The sequence below is a fragment of the Clinocottus analis genome, unplaced genomic scaffold, assembly GCF_023055335.1.
Source record: "Clinocottus analis isolate CAN_PGR_092001 unplaced genomic scaffold, fCliAna1.0.p SCAF_14, whole genome shotgun sequence".
Classification (NCBI taxonomy): Eukaryota; Metazoa; Chordata; class Actinopteri; order Perciformes; family Cottidae; genus Clinocottus; species Clinocottus analis.
This window is the reverse complement of record NW_027175865.1, coordinates 4,564,204-4,581,627: the sequence shown is the minus strand read 5'-3', so window position 1 is coordinate 4,581,627 and position 17,424 is coordinate 4,564,204. Positions and strand designations below refer to the sequence as shown.

Here is a 17,424-nt window from a genome sequence, read left to right as displayed (position 1 = left end):
CCTCAGATGGAAGCGTTTTTCCTCGGAGGTGTTTGCAGGATGCACCCCCCCTCCCTCTCCTCCCCCCCTCTACCCTCCCCCCTGGGACAATAGACTGGTAATGATGTAGGCTGCCAAACATTCCCAAACATTTGTCATTTTCATTTCTATAAATACCTGAGACAAACACGTGTTTTTTTTGGAATACAGTTTTTTTTTATTATTACTGTACAATAAATTACAATCCAGATGTTTCCACGTTCATTCCCACGTTTTATACTTTGGTCTGGTTGGTTTTAAAAACATTACCTTCTGCACGGTCAGGAATTTTCATGTAAACATTGACATCTTTTGTAGGCACATACAGCACTTGTTTAACATCTCCACCGTCTCTCCACGCCGCCCACACGTAGCTCCATCTGCCTCGCACCTTTCCCGACGAAGGAGCGCTCGTTCACCTCTCCGTCTCTCAGTGGGTGTAGAGGGAGGCGGTGAAGACGATGTCCCTGCGGATGGCCAGGGACGCCTTCTCCATCTTGCTGCCCAGGACGGAGTCTCCCACGATGCGGGCGGCCTGTCGCACCTCCTTCAGCACCTCGTCCAGCCGCTGGATGCAGCGCACCACCGTGCCTTCCTGGACGTCCGTCAGCTGGGCGATCTCGGCGAACGGCTGTGGCGACGGAGGGTCGGCGGGAGGACGGACGCAGGAAAGGAGTTGCAGAAGTAAAAGTTTAGTGGCATACGCACAGAGGGAACTACAACATTCAGCCTGAATGTGTCTGTACGTTGCTTAAAATCGGCTGCAAAGTATTTTAAACAATAAAACCATTGCAGCTCATAATAAAACAAAAATGTGATAAAACTATGATATAAACTAGCAGCCTAAATATATTAACTCAAGAAAATAATCCTACAGCCAATTTGATGATGAAAACAATCGTTAGTTGGAGCTGTAATCTCAATTAATTATCTTTAATAATGAAAACTGATCTGGGTATGTAAAAAAAAAAGCTTTTCTCCTCCAGGCACAGATCGCACATTAACGCCAGGTGCAACAGCAAACTGTAAAAAACCTCACCATGCCTCTGGCCCAGCAGTACACCACCTCTGTCAGGCCAAACTTGAACTGGCCGACAAACTCCTCAGCCGTCTGTGGTATCCCACATTCCCTCTGCAGCTCTCCGATACGCTTGGCCACTGACAGCACCCGGTCAATGCCCTGAAAGAAAAATGCAAAGAGACAGAGAGAGAGAGAGAGAGAGAGAGAGAGACAGAGAGAGAGAGAGATAGAGAGATGATGGGAAAGTTAAGCCTGGAAGAGATTTGAGTAAGCCCTTAAATGCTTCACTCTCTCACCTCTTGGTGATGTTCAGGAAATCTGTTTGACAAACCGTGCCGTGCCGTGCCGTGTCTACAGAGCTCGGGCCATCACTAATTCAGGCCTTCATAAAGCACTTTCATGTACCGGGGGCCGCCCACAACGCACCCTGACACGGCAGAGGCGTATTTGACAAGAGGCAGATGAGTAAATGAATAAGTGAGAGTGACCGGGATGAGTCAGGTGAAGTGCCCTTACTGTCCTTTCTGCAGGGTGTGTGTGTGTGTGTGTGTGCATGAGTCACCCACTGAGAAGGCAAAGTCTGTACAGTATGTCAGTACACACACACGTCACGGCTGTCACTTTGATAAACCCGGGATTTTCAAACAAAAGCGAGCCACTTCCCGCTTACCTCCTGCAGTGTGCTGGTGATGTGCGGCTCCACCTGCGTTTTCTGCGTGAAGACCAGGCAGGACAGCAGGGCGGCGCTCTCCTCGGGCGCCAGCGGGCTCAGGACGTTCTCGAACAGCAGCTCGGTCAGCAGCAGCTCGTGGCTGCTGATCTGACAGGCCACGCGGCCCTTCAGCTGCACCGCGCCGCTGCTGTCGACGTACTGGAGGGACTGCAGCACCTGAGCACCCGCGGGGAAATAAACCTCTGAGTCAATAGAAGGAAAAAAAACTTACTTTAAAAAGTAAACATTAGTAGATCAGACTGAATTGAACCCCATCTGCTCCATATAGTTGCTCAATTTATTCAACATTTCTATTTTATTTTAAAAATCTGGTCAAGTCACAATAGCTTTTAGGATAAGATGAAATAAGATAAACACCTCTTCAGACATTACTACTTACTATCACGGTGAATGTGTTTAGCAATATACCTGCTACACATCAGGATGCGGTCATCGTTGCTTGAATGAATTTAGACTCTTACTTATTAAAAAAATATCTTACTGTTTGTCTTATATCTCCTGCAAATAGCACGGAAGTGATTTGCTAATAAGTGGCAGAAAATAAATTGACAACCATTTTGAAAATCAAAAATGACTGTGACTAATGTTTTTTCTTCCCCTTACTCAAACCAGGGAAGTTACACTTGACCTCTGAGCCACAGACAAAGCCAGCAGTGTAAAGACATCAGCTCACTGTGATGGGGACTGATGTCGGACCTTGTTGGAATATGTATTAATGTATATAGGGTAAGCTAAACCCTAAATTTAGTTGTAACGCTTTAAAATATAACTGAGATCATAAATAATTGCTTCAGACATGTGACTCAAGTTAAATGTTCAAAATTACAAAATAAAAAACCTACTACCCAGGACTAGAAAGCGACTTATCAGGACAGCGAGTCAAACGTCTCATCCAAACCTTGATCCTCTGGTGGTATTCAGGCAGCAGAGACAGAGACTGGTCTGACACCAGGAACAGCAGCCTGTCCAGCTCCTCCTGCACTTTCATCCTCTCCTCGACTCGCACAAACTGACACACACACACAAACACACACACACACACCCGCACAGTGGTTACTTAACTTGAGCATACAACAGCAGTACTGCAGCACTTGACCTGATTTCAGTGCAACCCAAAAATTCCAAGACAGGAAAGCATCTCCTATTGTACTCTCATTGACGGCACGGAGGCGTCTCTTGGTGAATGTTACATAAACCCACTGAGGCCAATTACTGTGTACTAACAGCTTGCAGAGCACACTGTCTTAACGACTACTTTAAAATACGAGCAATGCTTCATAAAGGACGCACAAAAGTGTGAGAGGAGACAGTGATACTGCAAATAAGAGCGCGTTATCTTGTGAAGTTCTCTCGTGTGTGCACGTGCGAGAAGGCTCAAACGGCACGGGGCGCCCGCGAGACAGTGATGAGCAGCAGCTATGGGCCTATATGGGTAATTATAGAAACCGCCGGCTCCGATTCTCGCATCTTATCTCCTCAACGAGGCTGCCACGGAAGACAGGATGCGCGAACGTGAAAGCAAAATTCTTGATGGATGCTACTACTGTGAAACGAGAGGAGAAATGATGGAAGGATGAAGGGAAACTGATGCTGTGAGAAATGGGAGGAGGCATCAAAAAGAGGGGGCGGAGGGTGTCGATTGTCTTACGGAAGATGTTGATTGTGTAAATATGCCACGGCTGTACAAAAGAATGTGATGTCTTTATGAAACCAACAGTGAAATGAAATCCCTCATAATTTATCCGCATAGTGAAACTCGAGTATAAGAAAGAGCGCTTTCTTGGCGGTTAATCAACTCGACACACCTCCTCTGCGAACGTGGGCGAGTGGATGCAGTTGAACTCTCTGAGGCCGTCCAGCAGCACGCGGCGCCTCATGGTGTCCTCCACCACCTCGACGCTCTTCAACTGGAGGTCGTTCACGGGGTCGAGGGTCGCCATGCCGCCGGGGCTGGCCTCGGCCAATCGCAGGAGCTCCTGGGTCGCCGTGGAGATGGCTTGGCCGGGAGGATCGAGCCTGAGGGACGAGAGGGCGAAGATGCAAAAAAAGAGGGGCGAAAAAAGACAGAGCTTGGTGGTCGGAGAGAAAGGCATAAATAAAGAATGGAAAATTTAAAAAACATGATTGACACCCAAAACAAACAAACAAATAAACACACTCAAGGGAGAAAGTAAACAAAAGCTCCTAATCCTTTCCTTAAAACCTATCATTTATATTCATAGGTAGTTCAAAGAAAGCCGTCAACCATTCAATTTACATGAACACAAATAAATGTTCTATAAAGCGCAAAAAAGACATTTTAAAACAGCTTTGAAATGTTTTTTCTAAAATAGTCTCTAGACTGAAAGATAATTCATATATTTTTCTTTGCATACAGGATTATGTTTGTCATATGCTTACGTTTGTTTATAGATTTAAAGTTGCCCCGAGTAGTTTTCTTGCATACAAGCTAAAAGTTAAGTTGACATTTGGTGTTTTACAGCTAAATGCATTGCGTGTTTTTCCAAGCTCTCTCACACACCTGAATCGCGGCTGCTGCCTCTTGTTGTAGTTGTCGATGATCCTGTCGGGAATCACTTTGAGGGTTTTCACTGTGATGGCTGAGATGTCCTGAAGCTTCAACTTCTGCACCGTGTGGCTGCAGGGGCCTGACAACAACAACAAACAAAAAAAGAGCAAAGGGAACCACCTCACATGCTTGTACTTCTGTTGCAGTCGCTGCAAACTGCTCCGTGAAATAAAATAGCTGAAATGTGACTGTGCTCCGCGTCGGCCGACCGACCTTCGGGTATGAAGAGAGCCGTGTTGTAGAGGTGAGGGAAAGCGGTGTTGTTTCTTTTTTCTCCCTCTTCCTCGTTGCCCTTCTCGCAGATGACGAGAGCCGTGAAGGTGCGATTCACGGCGTCACAGGATACCTGGCGGGAGAGAGAGAAGACGGGAGCAGACGTCAAGAGACGGGGGTGGTGGTCAAGAACATGCGCCACAGCCTGAGGACGTGCAGGTGAGCTGATATCAACACTCGCCTTTCGCTCACTTATACGCTGAAGCGCGAGCAACAAGCATGCTGGGTGTCGTCTACCACAGTGGTAGTTTTACACTAAATTTCATGTTTTCTTATGACTTGATGTGTGATTCCAGTAAAAAGAAGAAGAAGAAGAAAAAAATGCAACTTCATTTTCTGTCCTGAACACGTATCTCTTCTGCCCAAATGTTCCTCATCTGTTTGCTCTACTTTCATTATAATGTTCTTTAAAATAAAGATCAAAGGCACCACAGACAGGAAGAAAAACTCCACCAGCGTAAACTCCTCGGTTCTAGTTGGCAGATTGCTTATTAATCTTTAAGAAAAGCAGCCCAAAAACCACCGCAGTGACAAATTAGACTATACCAAAAAAGCACACACACACACACACAGACGAATAAAATTCGAAATATTGAGAAGCGACCCAACAAAATTGAACAGTCTTATTAATTTATTTCGACGCTTGTTATTCAATGTTTGCAACATCATTGGGATTTAGCTGGCTGAATAAATTCAATAAATACACTACCAATAGCTAGAAACTCTTCACTCAGAACGCTACTGTAGTATATTTCACACAAGCTGGGTATGACAGCAAGTTAACTTTAAATGCCCCTATAATATAAATGAATACCCACTACGCCCACCACACACACACACACACGCACACACACACACACACACACCCTACCTGTAGGATAACTCCCAGGGCGTTGAGATGCTGCTTGTTGTTCACCAACACAACTCGGCCCACAGACAGAGCTTTCAGCCCGTTGACGGATTCCAGAATCGCACGCTGAAGACGGAGACAGCAGGGAGGAAATGTAGCGAGCGGCAGACTGAAGCTGTATGAATATGATCTTTGTTGTGTGCGTGTGTGTCTGTGTGTGTACCTGCAGGGCTTCGGTGGTGATTCGTAGCTCCGTCACCGTGTGGTAGTAAGGCAACATGTCCGACAACTGGCCTTCTGTTTCCAGAGGAGGCAGAGAAGACACCATCTGCTTCAGCTGGCGGATCCTCTTCTCTTGGGTCTACAGCGGGAGAAGTTGTCCACTGTCGTGACTCAGGGAAATCGCAAGACAGAAGAGGAAAGAGGACGCTCCTCTTTTCCGACTGCATGTTTTGTTTCTATGTTGTTTACTTCCTGTGATGAACTTCACGTTTATGATCAAACCGGGTGTGCTCTGCGGGCGCACGTTACCTGGGTGTCTCTGTGGTTCTCAGAAAAGCTCCTCCTCATCATGTCGGTCACGCGCAGGGCTTCGACCCGCAGCAGGTTGAGGATCATCGTGTAAGTCAGTCTGAACTGGGACTGCAGGATGGTGGGTTTACCCTGAGCAGGACAAAGAGGATTATGTCAAGAAATAAAATAAAAAGTAAGTACACATCTGAAACTTCTCTCAAACCATTTCCAGGATCAGTGCATTGTTGGTTTTGGTCTTCACATGGGAATATTAAATGTGAATCAGATTTCTTCTTTTTTCATTTAGTTTTCCTGCTGGTCTGCTATGCTGGGTACAATCAAACATTGGGGAAATACATGAGCATTATAGACCTTTTCAAACTTGACTACATCAATATGTTAATCCTGTTTTATGTTAATGTCGTAGCTGTCGGGAGGTAAACCTGGACCAAAATGTTGCTCTTAACAACAGAAGGGCAATGAAAAGGTCTCTAGCAATCAGATAAAATAACTTTCACATGTATACATTCACATTCAAGAGGATAAACTGTGATCCTGTTAGAGATTAAGGAGAATTATATCTGATCAAGAGCAGAATGAAAAACAAACATTCCTCCCCAAGTGAAAGTAAGCCCACTCAATTCAATAACCCAGCAGGCAACACTTTCATTCAAACACAGCCAAAGTGAGATTATGCACATTTGGAAATATTGACCTGCAGAAAGAGATTTATATCACACCAAATGATCCGTTATATAAACTCATGGGGTGATGAGCCTCACCAGCATCATGACATGCAGGTCTGCCATATCGTGAACTCCGGCTTTACACAGAATGATGACGGTGCCCGTGGCGTCCAGACCTCGCCGGCCTGCTCTGCCCGCCATCTGAATATACTCGCCTGTGGGTGCAAGTTCAGAACAATAAAAGAGACATCAGCGCTGCCGTTGTTTTCCTTCAACCCTCATTCATCCTTGGGGGATTAAAGAGCATAATGCATGTCCGCTCAGATTAAAGAGAGGCAACGCAGGTAGAGACGGGGAGAGCCAAACCTGGCAGCAGGTTTCTAAAGCCGGTCCCGTCGTGTTTCCTGATGCTGTCAAACACCACAGTCCTGGCGGGCATGTTCACTCCCATAGCAAACGTCTCGGTGGCAAACAGCACCTGGGAAGATGAAGGCGAGGCGCAGGAGGATTCGTTAACCATCTCCAGCCAACGTGTATTTGGAGGTTATGCTTGAAGTAACAGATAAAGAGGTTTGCTATTCTGAATTGTATTTTTCGCAGTACTGGTATCTGATGTTTTCTCTCCTTCTTGTTGTCGTTTGTATGCGACTCACTTTCACGAGTCCTCGCGAGAAGAGCATCTCGATGACCTCCTTCAGTATCGGCAGGATCCCGCTATGATGGACTGCTATTCCCCTCTTCAGCAAGTCCCTCATGACCAAGATCTAAACACAGCATGAGTAAGCGTTAGCGCCACATTGTGTGGTTGACTTTAATGTTAAGGCACACTATAGATACCAGACTCGATAAGTATGTGAAAGGTGACGCACAAGATTTTGCAATGGTGCTTTTAAGGTTGATAGATTTAGCTATTTAAAACAATAAGGACACAAAATCAAAACAATGAGTTGAAAGAAACTAAAATGCTCGATAGAGCTGAGGGACACTGCAGCTCTGTGTGGATTTGTTACTAGAAGCAACCCCTTTAACATATCAAACAAAATATGGATTAGTGCAGCCTTATGTCACATTGGGAAAGCACCCTGGTGACAATATTTCTGGTCCATAACACATTACCAGGTGCAGTGTACATAATATCAAAAAAAGAGAATCTTTTCCTTCCCATGTGATCAATAATTTGAACCTAGTGCAGCTGTCTGAATCAAATGAGTATTCAATAATAATATTCCACACACATCCCTTTGTAATAAAAGCGTGAGGGCTGAGCAGATCGTCTTTACCTGAGGCAGCTGTCGGTCTGCTCCGCGCAGGCGACTCAGACTCTTCTGGAAGAAAGAGTGAATCTCGGCCTTTTCTATGGAGGTGGTCATGTCCATGGAGTCCAGCGAGCGGGCGTTGTCGTCACACCGCGTCCGCGAGAAGGTGAACGCGACCACTGGCGTCTGCTGCCGCTGGGACAGGAAGTGCAGGAGAGTGAGCCACACCGATCGGTCCTGGATGGGGGGGAAAGAATTGCAGAAAGGGATGAGAGCATGAAGCAGGAGGGCGTTGTCGTCAGAAAAAAGAAAATTCAAAAGCAGTGAGGTGACCGAAGCGAAAGCAAGGGGACTACCTGACTAGCTGTGGTGCTATGAGAAGTGCTCTTCGTGCCAAATGATTGGGCGTGTTTGCTGGTACGCTCCTTCTTGGTATCGACAGCTGTGTAGTACCTAAACGACAGAACACAACTTTATGAGACTTACCAGACTGAAATAACAACAATCTAATGGAGCGCCGCACAACTGTCTCCTCGTACCCTTTAGTGAGGAAGTTTCCTGTAGCGTCCAGCAGCAGGAACATCTCTTTCTGAGTCTTGGTGCTATTCCCGGTGTACAGATAATGCTCCAAAGGCACAGGTCTCTTCATAGTGCTGATCACGTAGATGTGCTTCTTCTTTATCCGACTAGGATTAACGGAAGGGATTGGGGAGCGAGGGAAAGTGTTCAAGAGATACAAAAGGGCAATTAGTATGAGGAGTGCGGCTCTTATTTTGACAAATGGCCCCTAATATCAAGTGCACCTACCCGATCCACTCGCTAAACTCCACTGCGTTCGGCACAGTGGCGCTGAGGAGAATAATGCTGACGTGATCGGGAAGCATGATCAAAACCTCCTCCCACACAACTCCTCTCTGAGGATAAGAACGAAGGGGCGGTAAAAGAAGAGAGAACAGTTACTTTCGACTGCGACAGTAAAAACAGATGAATGAAAGATTCGGCCAGCCGTCCGGGTCGTCTCTGACCTCGGCGTCGTTGATGTAGTGAACCTCGTCAAAGATCACCCACTCCAAGTCCCGGATGACCTCTGAGCCGTTGTAAAGCATAGACCTGAAAGAGAAGATAAACCTTTAAAAACTGACATTTGGATTTGATTGAGAACATGAATATAATATCTATAACAAAACAGCCCGAGTACCGGAGGATCTCGGTGGTCATGATGAGACAGGAAGACTCGGGACTGAGCTGGACGTCGCCCGTCAGGAGGCCAACATCTCCAAAGGTGCTTTTAAAGTCTCTGAACTTCTGATTGGACAGGGCTTTGATGGGAGAGGTGTAGATGGTCCTGTCCAAAGAGGAAAGAAGAGTGGACACGGTTAAGATACTTGGGAGTCCTACATTGTATATACTTCATTCCTCATTGTTCCCATCTCTATGTAGAAATAAAGTACAACAACCTGAAGGGAAAGCAGAAGCCTTCACAATGACAGATACGCAGTAGAAACTTTATTATTGATGAGCAGAGCACAACTCTCATCCAGGTTTGAGGCGATACGCTCCACAATGGATGTCACTCCAATTTTGCAAGCCCTTTAACTCACAGGTCTCTTTCAAAACATCTCAATAAAAACTTCAAACTGCTTTGACTCTGACTATTACTGAAAGTGTGTTGAGCTCTCCGCATGGCCGTGCAGCCACGCGCACAGCGAGGGCAAGGGGAAAATTGATTTGTGCCAACGAGTACACACCTTGTCATGTGTTTCTGGGAGAGGGCGATGGCGTATTCGGCCACCACTGTTTTGCCAGCTGATGTGTGCGCGGCTACAAACACGGAGTCGTGAGCCTCCAGCCTCAGCACAGCCTGTTTCTGGAAGACGTCCAGCTCAAACGGCCACTGGAGCAGAGATGGGGCGGAGAAACACATCAGTGGTTGCAGGGTGCTCAGCAGATTGTCATGCGATGATTCATCGCGTACACAGAGAATCACAGAGACAACAAATAAACAGGGAGGGAGAAGTGATGTTTTGAACGACCGTATAGCGTGTTTTATTAACAGGATGATTTCTGGAATACAAACCTTGAAAGCCGGGTTGGGAATGCGTTTATAGAAATCATCGCAGGGTGCATTTATGTTGACAGGGATGGCCCACTTCTTATTTTCTTCTGGGTTCTCTTTTGGCTTTGATTTTTCGTCTTTTCCGCTCGCTGACGGAGTCGAGGATGACACAACATCCTGGAGACAGAGGAGGAGAATCAGATCTCAGTGCAGTTAATGTTCAGCCAGAGGCGTAGTTGGGATTTAGGTTGAAGACATTACGATATTACTGCGATTCATAAGAAGGTTTTTCAGTTTGCAAAAAACTACTATGTTTCTGCGTCACATTTTTTTTAATCTCTTCATGCAAACATCTAACAACAACTTTAATTCTGATAAACTGCATAATTTGAGGAAAACATCACAAGATTTGCAACTATTCTAGGGTGACCCTTTTAGTGTAGATTATCGTGTCAGAGAGAAGAAAGACTAAACAAAGTGTGGTACCTTGACTCCCAGGTTTTCCAGGCTGTTTGTTCTGGGTAGTTTAGGAGCTTCCTCACTTTCTTTGCCCTCCTCCTCCTTCTCCTCGGCCACAGGTTGCAAGTTTGGGATGTCATCCAATGTTGACAGGAGGGACATAAGGGTGACCTCCGCTTTTGCTATCTTGGCATCTTCAGGATACATGTTAAAAAATATATATTATTATAATTATCTTTAAAAAACCTGGTGAATTTATCTTGCATAAGAAAGTATGATATCTAACCTTTATTAGAGAAGTCCATCCCGGCTTTAAGTCCAGGTGCGACTCTGAGTAAATCTGCAAGAGAAAAATAACAAAATCAACCATAATGAGCTGAAATAACAACAAAAATGTCACCCTTATTGGAACGCAATGCAGGTAAAAAATACACACACACACAAAAAAAAAAATCACCATTCTCAAAGTCTATGTCCTCCTCTAGATCAGATTTCTTCTTGATTTGGTCCAGAGTGAGCTCATCCATTCCTCCTGTGAAGATAACCATCGCAACAAACATATTAAGAGACAAATTATTGAAAACACCTCACTTGCAATAACTGAATACACCATTAATATGTGAAACTTTGTATGAATCTATCTCACCAGGGCGGAAGGGGTAGTTGGTGTTGCTTCCACGAAGGCTCTCTGAAGGAGGGCCGGGTTGGCGATGTAATGAAAGCGAGTTCTTTGCTGACAGGCCAGTGTTCTCCAGTAACACCTAGACATAAAATCAGACAGAGCAGACCCAACAAAAATAACACAATGGATGCTTTCTCTTGAACTGTATCGGATGGATTCTTCAATAATATAGATATACATCAACATCCTATTCTTATTGAGATAATTTTTGTTCATTATGTTTTTTTTTAATCTTGTTCAGTCTCCAGAAAATATGTGAAAATAGATAACATGCCCACTGCAATTTACCAAAGTGCAAGTTTACAATCTGAAATTCCTATTATCATATAAGAGTAATTTGCCAACCCAAAGATAGTCAGTTTACCAACATAGAATTCACTTAAAGAAGGACTTAAAGAAAGCATTACTTGATTCTCAAAAGGTTGCGTGTTCAGCTCTAGATGCTTTATCAACAATAAGGCAGTGCAGGGCAGTGTGACGAGTGGGCCGGTGTGTTTGTGAGCTACCTCTGTGAAGTCCAGCAGCATCCCTGTGGTTGGATCTCTGACAACAGAGATGCCGGAGTGAAGCGCAGCCGGAGTGCAGTTCATTAAAGAGTCAACATTAACTTCTCTCCGAGTCACCCTGGTAAAGACAACAACACAACAGTTACATCTTCTTCGAATACGTATGACTTTAAATTGAGTAACTCGGATCGGTCAGCAATATCTGATTGAAAGAAACAAAAATCATCTCAGAATCGGCTATAATTGTGTTACTTACTGCATGTTATTGTCGTATCTTAAACATGTTATATTTGTCTTGTCGCAGATAATAACTTTCATATTGTTCCTCCACTTTCATAATAAAATTGATTCTAATACATTTAAGATGTACGGTATAAGTTGTGAAACTAAAAACTTATTTAATTATAACAAAATAAAATGTATATTTCACACACACTCTACTTTGATATTTCACCTCTAAGATTTCATCTTTTCTGGAGAAACCAGGAATTCCAACTAAGTTACAAATTAATTCTGCTAACGATTTTTGTACCCATTTAATCAAAAGGGTACAAAAATTCAATACACTCAAATACACTGTAAATTAGAGTTAATGTACTCATTCTACAATACCAAGTAGCAGACACCTACCCCGACCAAAATCAAATATTTCAACAGTCAAATCACTCACAAGCAATAAAGAGATTGTTTACAGGAATACGTACTTAAGAAACTTCTGGAAGGCAAAGTCTGTGTCGTGTATAGGAAGCCAGGCAGCATCCTGTAAAAACTGTTTCTCCACCTCTCTCTCCAGGCTCAGGCTGGTGGGAGGAAGCCCGTGGGGGAGCTGAAGGTGGAGAAGATCAGATATTCAGCAGCTTAATGAGTCCCAGGTTTGATTCCCGTATCACATATTCATTACCATATTTCCTGTCAATCAGTAATATTTAAGGAAGTATAGTGGATATAACGTGTATATTAAGTATAGTACGCATGTACAGTGAAATATAATTATACAGGGAAATGGAATAGGTATTAAATTAACTAACTAAACAACAAAAGATACAAAAATATCAGCTACTTTGCATTCTATATTCTATATTGTGAACTAGTAACTACAGCTGTCAGTTGAATGTAATAAAAAGCACAATACTAATATAGTATTAGGACCATAAGTTGCTTGCATCAAAATGTACTTTGATGGTTCAGAATTGGAGTAAATGTACACGGTCTTCCCGCTGTGTACTAACCGTGCTCTGTGGAGCTAAAGGCTGGTCAGGTGATGGGTGTGTGATGAGCTCAAACCTGCCAGAGCATCCCATCTCCAGCAGGGACAGCGGCAGGTCCGCGGGGCCCGCGGGGGGCACGTCTGCAGAGAAACAACACAAAGAGTGTGAGGAACAACACAAAGAGTATGAATGGTCTCAACACACACGAGAAGGCTTAAAGCGGTAGGATGCAGCCAGGGAGATGTTAGTGCTGATGACACCACTATTTGAACGACTGTGTGTGTGTGTGTGTTCAAGAACGACTGGAAATACAAGGTTATAATACCGGGTACGTTAATATTGGGTAAATATTGAATATACAAGCCATGAGGCTGCTGACTGTAGCACTGATTGACAACGACCCTTTCAGTATCCACACAACCAACACCAGAGTTGTGTAAGCGACATGAAAACGCGTTTTATTACAAACACACATGTACACGCTGGCTATTTATTTAGAAAGCTACAACTTACTTATCCTCTCCATGTCCCCACTCCTAAGTGAAAGCTCAAAGTTGCTCCCAACTGGTTCCTGCTGTCGCCTCGGAAGTGGAAGCGGAAGTAGCTACTAAACTAGCATCAACTAAGCTAAGCTACGATGGAAATAATACAAACTAAACTGTAAACGTGTCACAAACATGTCCGGAATGTGTGTTTCGTTGTTTTATTCAGGGGTTATCTCGTTTTGTGTGCGTTGCTAACGCTAAATATCTTTGTTGTTGACAAAAAAAGCATGAACGCGACACACCGCAGCCGCCACGTCATAGACACGCGTCGCTGTTTTTGTTGAGACGGCTCTGTGTTAGTTTGGTGAGTGAATGCTTTCGATAAAAGCTAATAATTGTTATGCGAATAGACCACGCATTATTTCTGTATTATTTCGGTCTGCCGGTAGTTCACTTCCATGAGGTCTGAACTGACTCGCTACTTGCATAGTCTCCTGGAAGGAAGTCGTGTTTGGAGACATTAGCAACCTGGGCTAGCTGCTGTGAACGCGATGAAAGTACACTTTGAATGCCTAATTTGTGTTACTACAGCTGTATTTAATTCCAGCTGGTAATACTGTTATCTGCATTGCAGCTGTTTTCACCATGGTAGTGTTTCCAAGTTCACTGACGGAGGAAGAAGAGGCTCTGCAGAAGAAATATGCTAAACTCAAGAAAAAGGTAAATAACTGGACGATTTCTGTCTCGCTAATCCTTTTAATGCTGTGGTAGTAGTCACAATAGTTACTCAAAATGCAGTGAAGACGTGAATGTGTGACAGTATTGCATCTGTTTTAGCTGCCTTGTGTTGAATGGAGTCCATACAGAAGAAGACATTGAAATGAGTCTTTTTAGAAAGTAGATATTGTGGCACTTACCTTTTTTACGTCTGTTCAGAAAAAGGCGCTGCTTGCCTTGAAGAAGCAGAGTTCAACCAACCAGACAAATCAGAGTGGATTGAAACGAAGTAAGTGCATTTGGCTCCATTTAGACTTTTTTGTGTGCTTTTTCTCAGTCGACTGAAATACACATGGTGTTTACTCATTCATATACACAATCACTTTTATTTATACAATGAGACCTGTTGATTGAATGCACAACAATGTCCTGTTCACAACAGTTGATGAAAGCAAATGAACACAGCGACACAAGTAATCACTACTTCACACTTTCTTTCCTAACAGCTTTGTCGGACCAGCCTGTTGTTGACACAGCAACGGCGACAGAGCAAGCGAAGATGCTGATCAAGACGGGTGCCATCAGTGCCATTAAGTCAGAGAACAAGAACTCAGGCTTTAAACGCTCTCGCATGCTGGAAATTAAACTCAAGGTGAGCGGACATTGGTGAGTGTGTTTTCAGCAGTTTTCTTGCTTTACTTTGTTGTTAATCTGTTTAATTGTTGCTCTGCCACAGGACCCTGAGAAAGGCCAGATTCCTGCTTTCTTACCATTCCAAAGGAGTGTCTCCACAGATGAAGAACCACCAGAGGTATAGTGGATATGAAACATGATAAACAATTTAATACATAGCTGCAAACATGGCAACTTCAATTGGCGTCTCCTGCTGTATGTTTCTTTCTCAAGTAGCAATAACTCTTAAAATAAACAATGTTATTGGGAAAAACTAATAATACAATGTTAACGTCTTGCTGTGGCAGCTGATCATGACACATTCAAGCTTGCGTTTTCTCCTCAAAGTTAAATACCTCATGTAGAATTTCTATAAATGGTGACTCCTAGTGTTTAAACGGTACATATGCCATATTGTGCACAATTGCTAGTCTGAAAAAAGTTGCACTCAAATAGAAAACAAAAGGTACAACTTAATTTGTTGTCAATGTTTGTGCTTCTCCTAGTCTGGGAAAAGAGGCCAAATGAAGTCTCTTTACCAAAGGTAATAACTCAAAAATCCACAATGAATAAGTAAAACAACCTGTTAAATACATTGACAGTGAGTATCTGTAACTGTAACAACATTTCCCCTGTGTGGCCCCTGCAGCTTTGTCAGCTCAAGAGATCGATACCGGGATGAGGAGGAGGGGGGCAGCACGGCATCCGGCCGCGAAATGGACCGAGAAAGAGACCGCGACCGAGAGCCGGATAGAGAGCGAGAAAGAGACAGAGACAGGGATAGGGATAGAGATAGAGAGCGGGAAAGAGAAAGCGAAAAAGACAGGGATAGAGATCGGGAAAAGGATAGAGACAAGGAACGCGACAGAGACCGAGACCGAGAACGAGACCGAGACCGAGAACGAGATCGGGACCGAGAACGAGACCGGGACCAGGAAAGAGACGGCGACCAAAGCAGAGACCGGGATCGAGAACGCGACAGGGAACGAGACAGAGAAAGAGAAAGAGATGCGCCATTTAGACGTGAGTGACCAACCAAGGGAGGAAAAAAAAACCTTAAAGATTACGACATGCAGTTATCAGTTGACAAGAATGCTCTGCGGAGCCACGTCATAATGTGGATGAAGTAGTGTGGTGAGGTGCATGCCGGACCAGATGCATGATTATTTCATCCGTCTCCCATCTTTTTTTTTCCCAGGGTCAGATTCGTACCCGGAGCGGCGAGGGGTACGAAAGGGGAATACAGTGTATGTGTACGGCTCTGGGCTCGGAGAGGACAACCTGCGCTCTTCCTTTGCTCAACATGGAACCATCATCGACCTCTCCATGGACAATCCACGCAAGTATGGAATCATTCAGCAACACTGTAAACATAGTCGTCTCTACCGGCTGTTGTGAACGTGTTACTGCCTTGTCATATATACACTAGTGACTATACTGCCTTCTCCTGATTCTCTTTCATTTCATGATACAATTATGACGTCCTTTTTCCCCTTCTTTCTAGTTGTGCATTCATTACTTTTGAGAAGATGGAGTCTGCAGACCAGGCTGTAGCTGAGGTTTGTGTTCTCTTGTATTAGAACGAACTATTCATATGGTCTTCTTCCTTTAATAATTAAACCACAACCACCAAAACACAGCAACAGACCTAAACAAGTTTAGCAAGTAAACAGTTCTAAAACAAATTTTTAAAACAAAATATACGTGTAATATCAGCAACTTGGCTGACCACTACAAAAAGTAGAAATTATTGTAAAAGTGTTGCAGCATGAAAGGTAAAGCAGCATTCAGGTGTGTTTTTTTTGCTTTTTACTCCATCCCAATCTGAGGTACATGTGACATTGAGAAACTGTCAAATATATTATGGTAATATGATAATCCAGGGAACGAACCGTTATAAAATGGATTTATTGATCAATTATTACGAGATCTGTATGATACTTGTCTACAGACGAGGAGATCACAATAAAGCTTTGTTTTATTTAAAATGTATCTTGTGTCGTCGGTGAACTAATAATACTAAAACCTCGCTGTTCTGTCTCTCAGTTGAATGGGGCCATGGTGGGAGACGTTCACATCAAAGTCAGCATCGCCAGGAAGCAGCCCATGCTGGATGCTGCCACTGGGAAATCAGTCTGGGCTTCACTGGGTAAACACGGCGCTCTCTATTGTTTGTTTGGACATGGATCAGACTCTCTTGTGTGGATTAACCTTTAGCAATGTCTCTTCTTTCGCAGCTGTGCAGAACAGCACGAAAGGCTCCTACAGAGACAAGAGGAATCAAGTTGTGTACAATGAAGATTTTTTGTGACTGAAAAAGGAAATAAATCCTTGTTTCTTATTTTTGACATTTTAGTTTTAATGTTAGCCAGCTGCTTAAAGTATTTGTGTTTTCATTTGTTGTCTTAGTTGACAAGTGATGCTGCGTGGCTCATGAAACTAGAGAAACTGTTTTGAGCTCAATAAAAAGTTTTCATGCATTGTTACCTTGAGAGAGATTTACATGAGCTTTGTATCATCAAGACACATCAAGGTATAATATATTTTTTGTATGAACAAAAAAGCAGGGATGACCTGAAGGCAACTTGGCAAAGTGAGGTTACAATGTGAATCCTTAAAATCACACTCTCAAAACATGTTTCTTGAACGTTCTGCAACAGAGGAATTGCATTAGAAGACACTTCCACTTTCTCAGTCTAATTACTCAACATTAGTAAAAA

At 43.7% G+C, this 17,424-nt stretch overlaps 2 protein-coding genes across 3 annotated transcripts; one reads left to right on the top strand and one right to left on the bottom strand.

The window, feature by feature from the left end:
* Positions 1 to 229: 229 nt before the first annotated feature.
* On the bottom strand, positions 230 to 13,594 carry skic2 (SKI2 subunit of superkiller complex). Its single transcript, XM_068575610.1, has 29 exons — positions 13,344 to 13,594; positions 12,852 to 12,970; positions 12,327 to 12,448; positions 11,623 to 11,740; positions 11,081 to 11,195; positions 10,892 to 10,966; positions 10,721 to 10,774; positions 10,462 to 10,628; positions 9,997 to 10,152; positions 9,668 to 9,813; positions 9,118 to 9,264; positions 8,945 to 9,029; positions 8,727 to 8,833; positions 8,459 to 8,605; positions 8,276 to 8,372; positions 7,944 to 8,156; positions 7,317 to 7,427; positions 7,030 to 7,141; positions 6,760 to 6,878; positions 5,996 to 6,127; positions 5,688 to 5,825; positions 5,486 to 5,590; positions 4,555 to 4,687; positions 4,294 to 4,420; positions 3,578 to 3,788; positions 2,671 to 2,781; positions 1,710 to 1,928; positions 1,058 to 1,198; positions 230 to 649 (listed from the first exon to the last, which is right to left on the bottom strand). The coding sequence occupies exons 1-29, from the start codon at positions 13,354 to 13,356 to the stop codon at positions 449 to 451; spliced, it is 3,741 nt and encodes a 1,246-aa protein (XP_068431711.1). The 5' UTR covers positions 13,357 to 13,594; the 3' UTR covers positions 230 to 448.
* On the top strand, positions 13,583 to 17,190 carry nelfe (negative elongation factor complex member E). Of its 2 annotated transcripts, none has more exons than XM_068575611.1 (11): positions 13,583 to 13,679; positions 13,950 to 14,035; positions 14,252 to 14,321; positions 14,539 to 14,684; positions 14,769 to 14,843; positions 15,211 to 15,248; positions 15,354 to 15,727; positions 15,903 to 16,047; positions 16,209 to 16,263; positions 16,751 to 16,853; positions 16,942 to 17,190. In XM_068575611.1, exons 2-11 carry the CDS (start codon positions 13,961 to 13,963, stop codon positions 17,013 to 17,015), a joined length of 1,155 nt encoding a protein of 384 aa, XP_068431712.1. In that variant the 5' UTR covers positions 13,583 to 13,679; positions 13,950 to 13,960; the 3' UTR covers positions 17,016 to 17,190. The 2 variants fall into 2 exon arrangements, with proteins under 2 accessions (XP_068431712.1, XP_068431713.1); XM_068575612.1 differs by lacking the exon at positions 13,583 to 13,679 and adding an exon at positions 13,745 to 13,872.
* Positions 17,191 to 17,424: the final 234 nt, after the last annotated feature.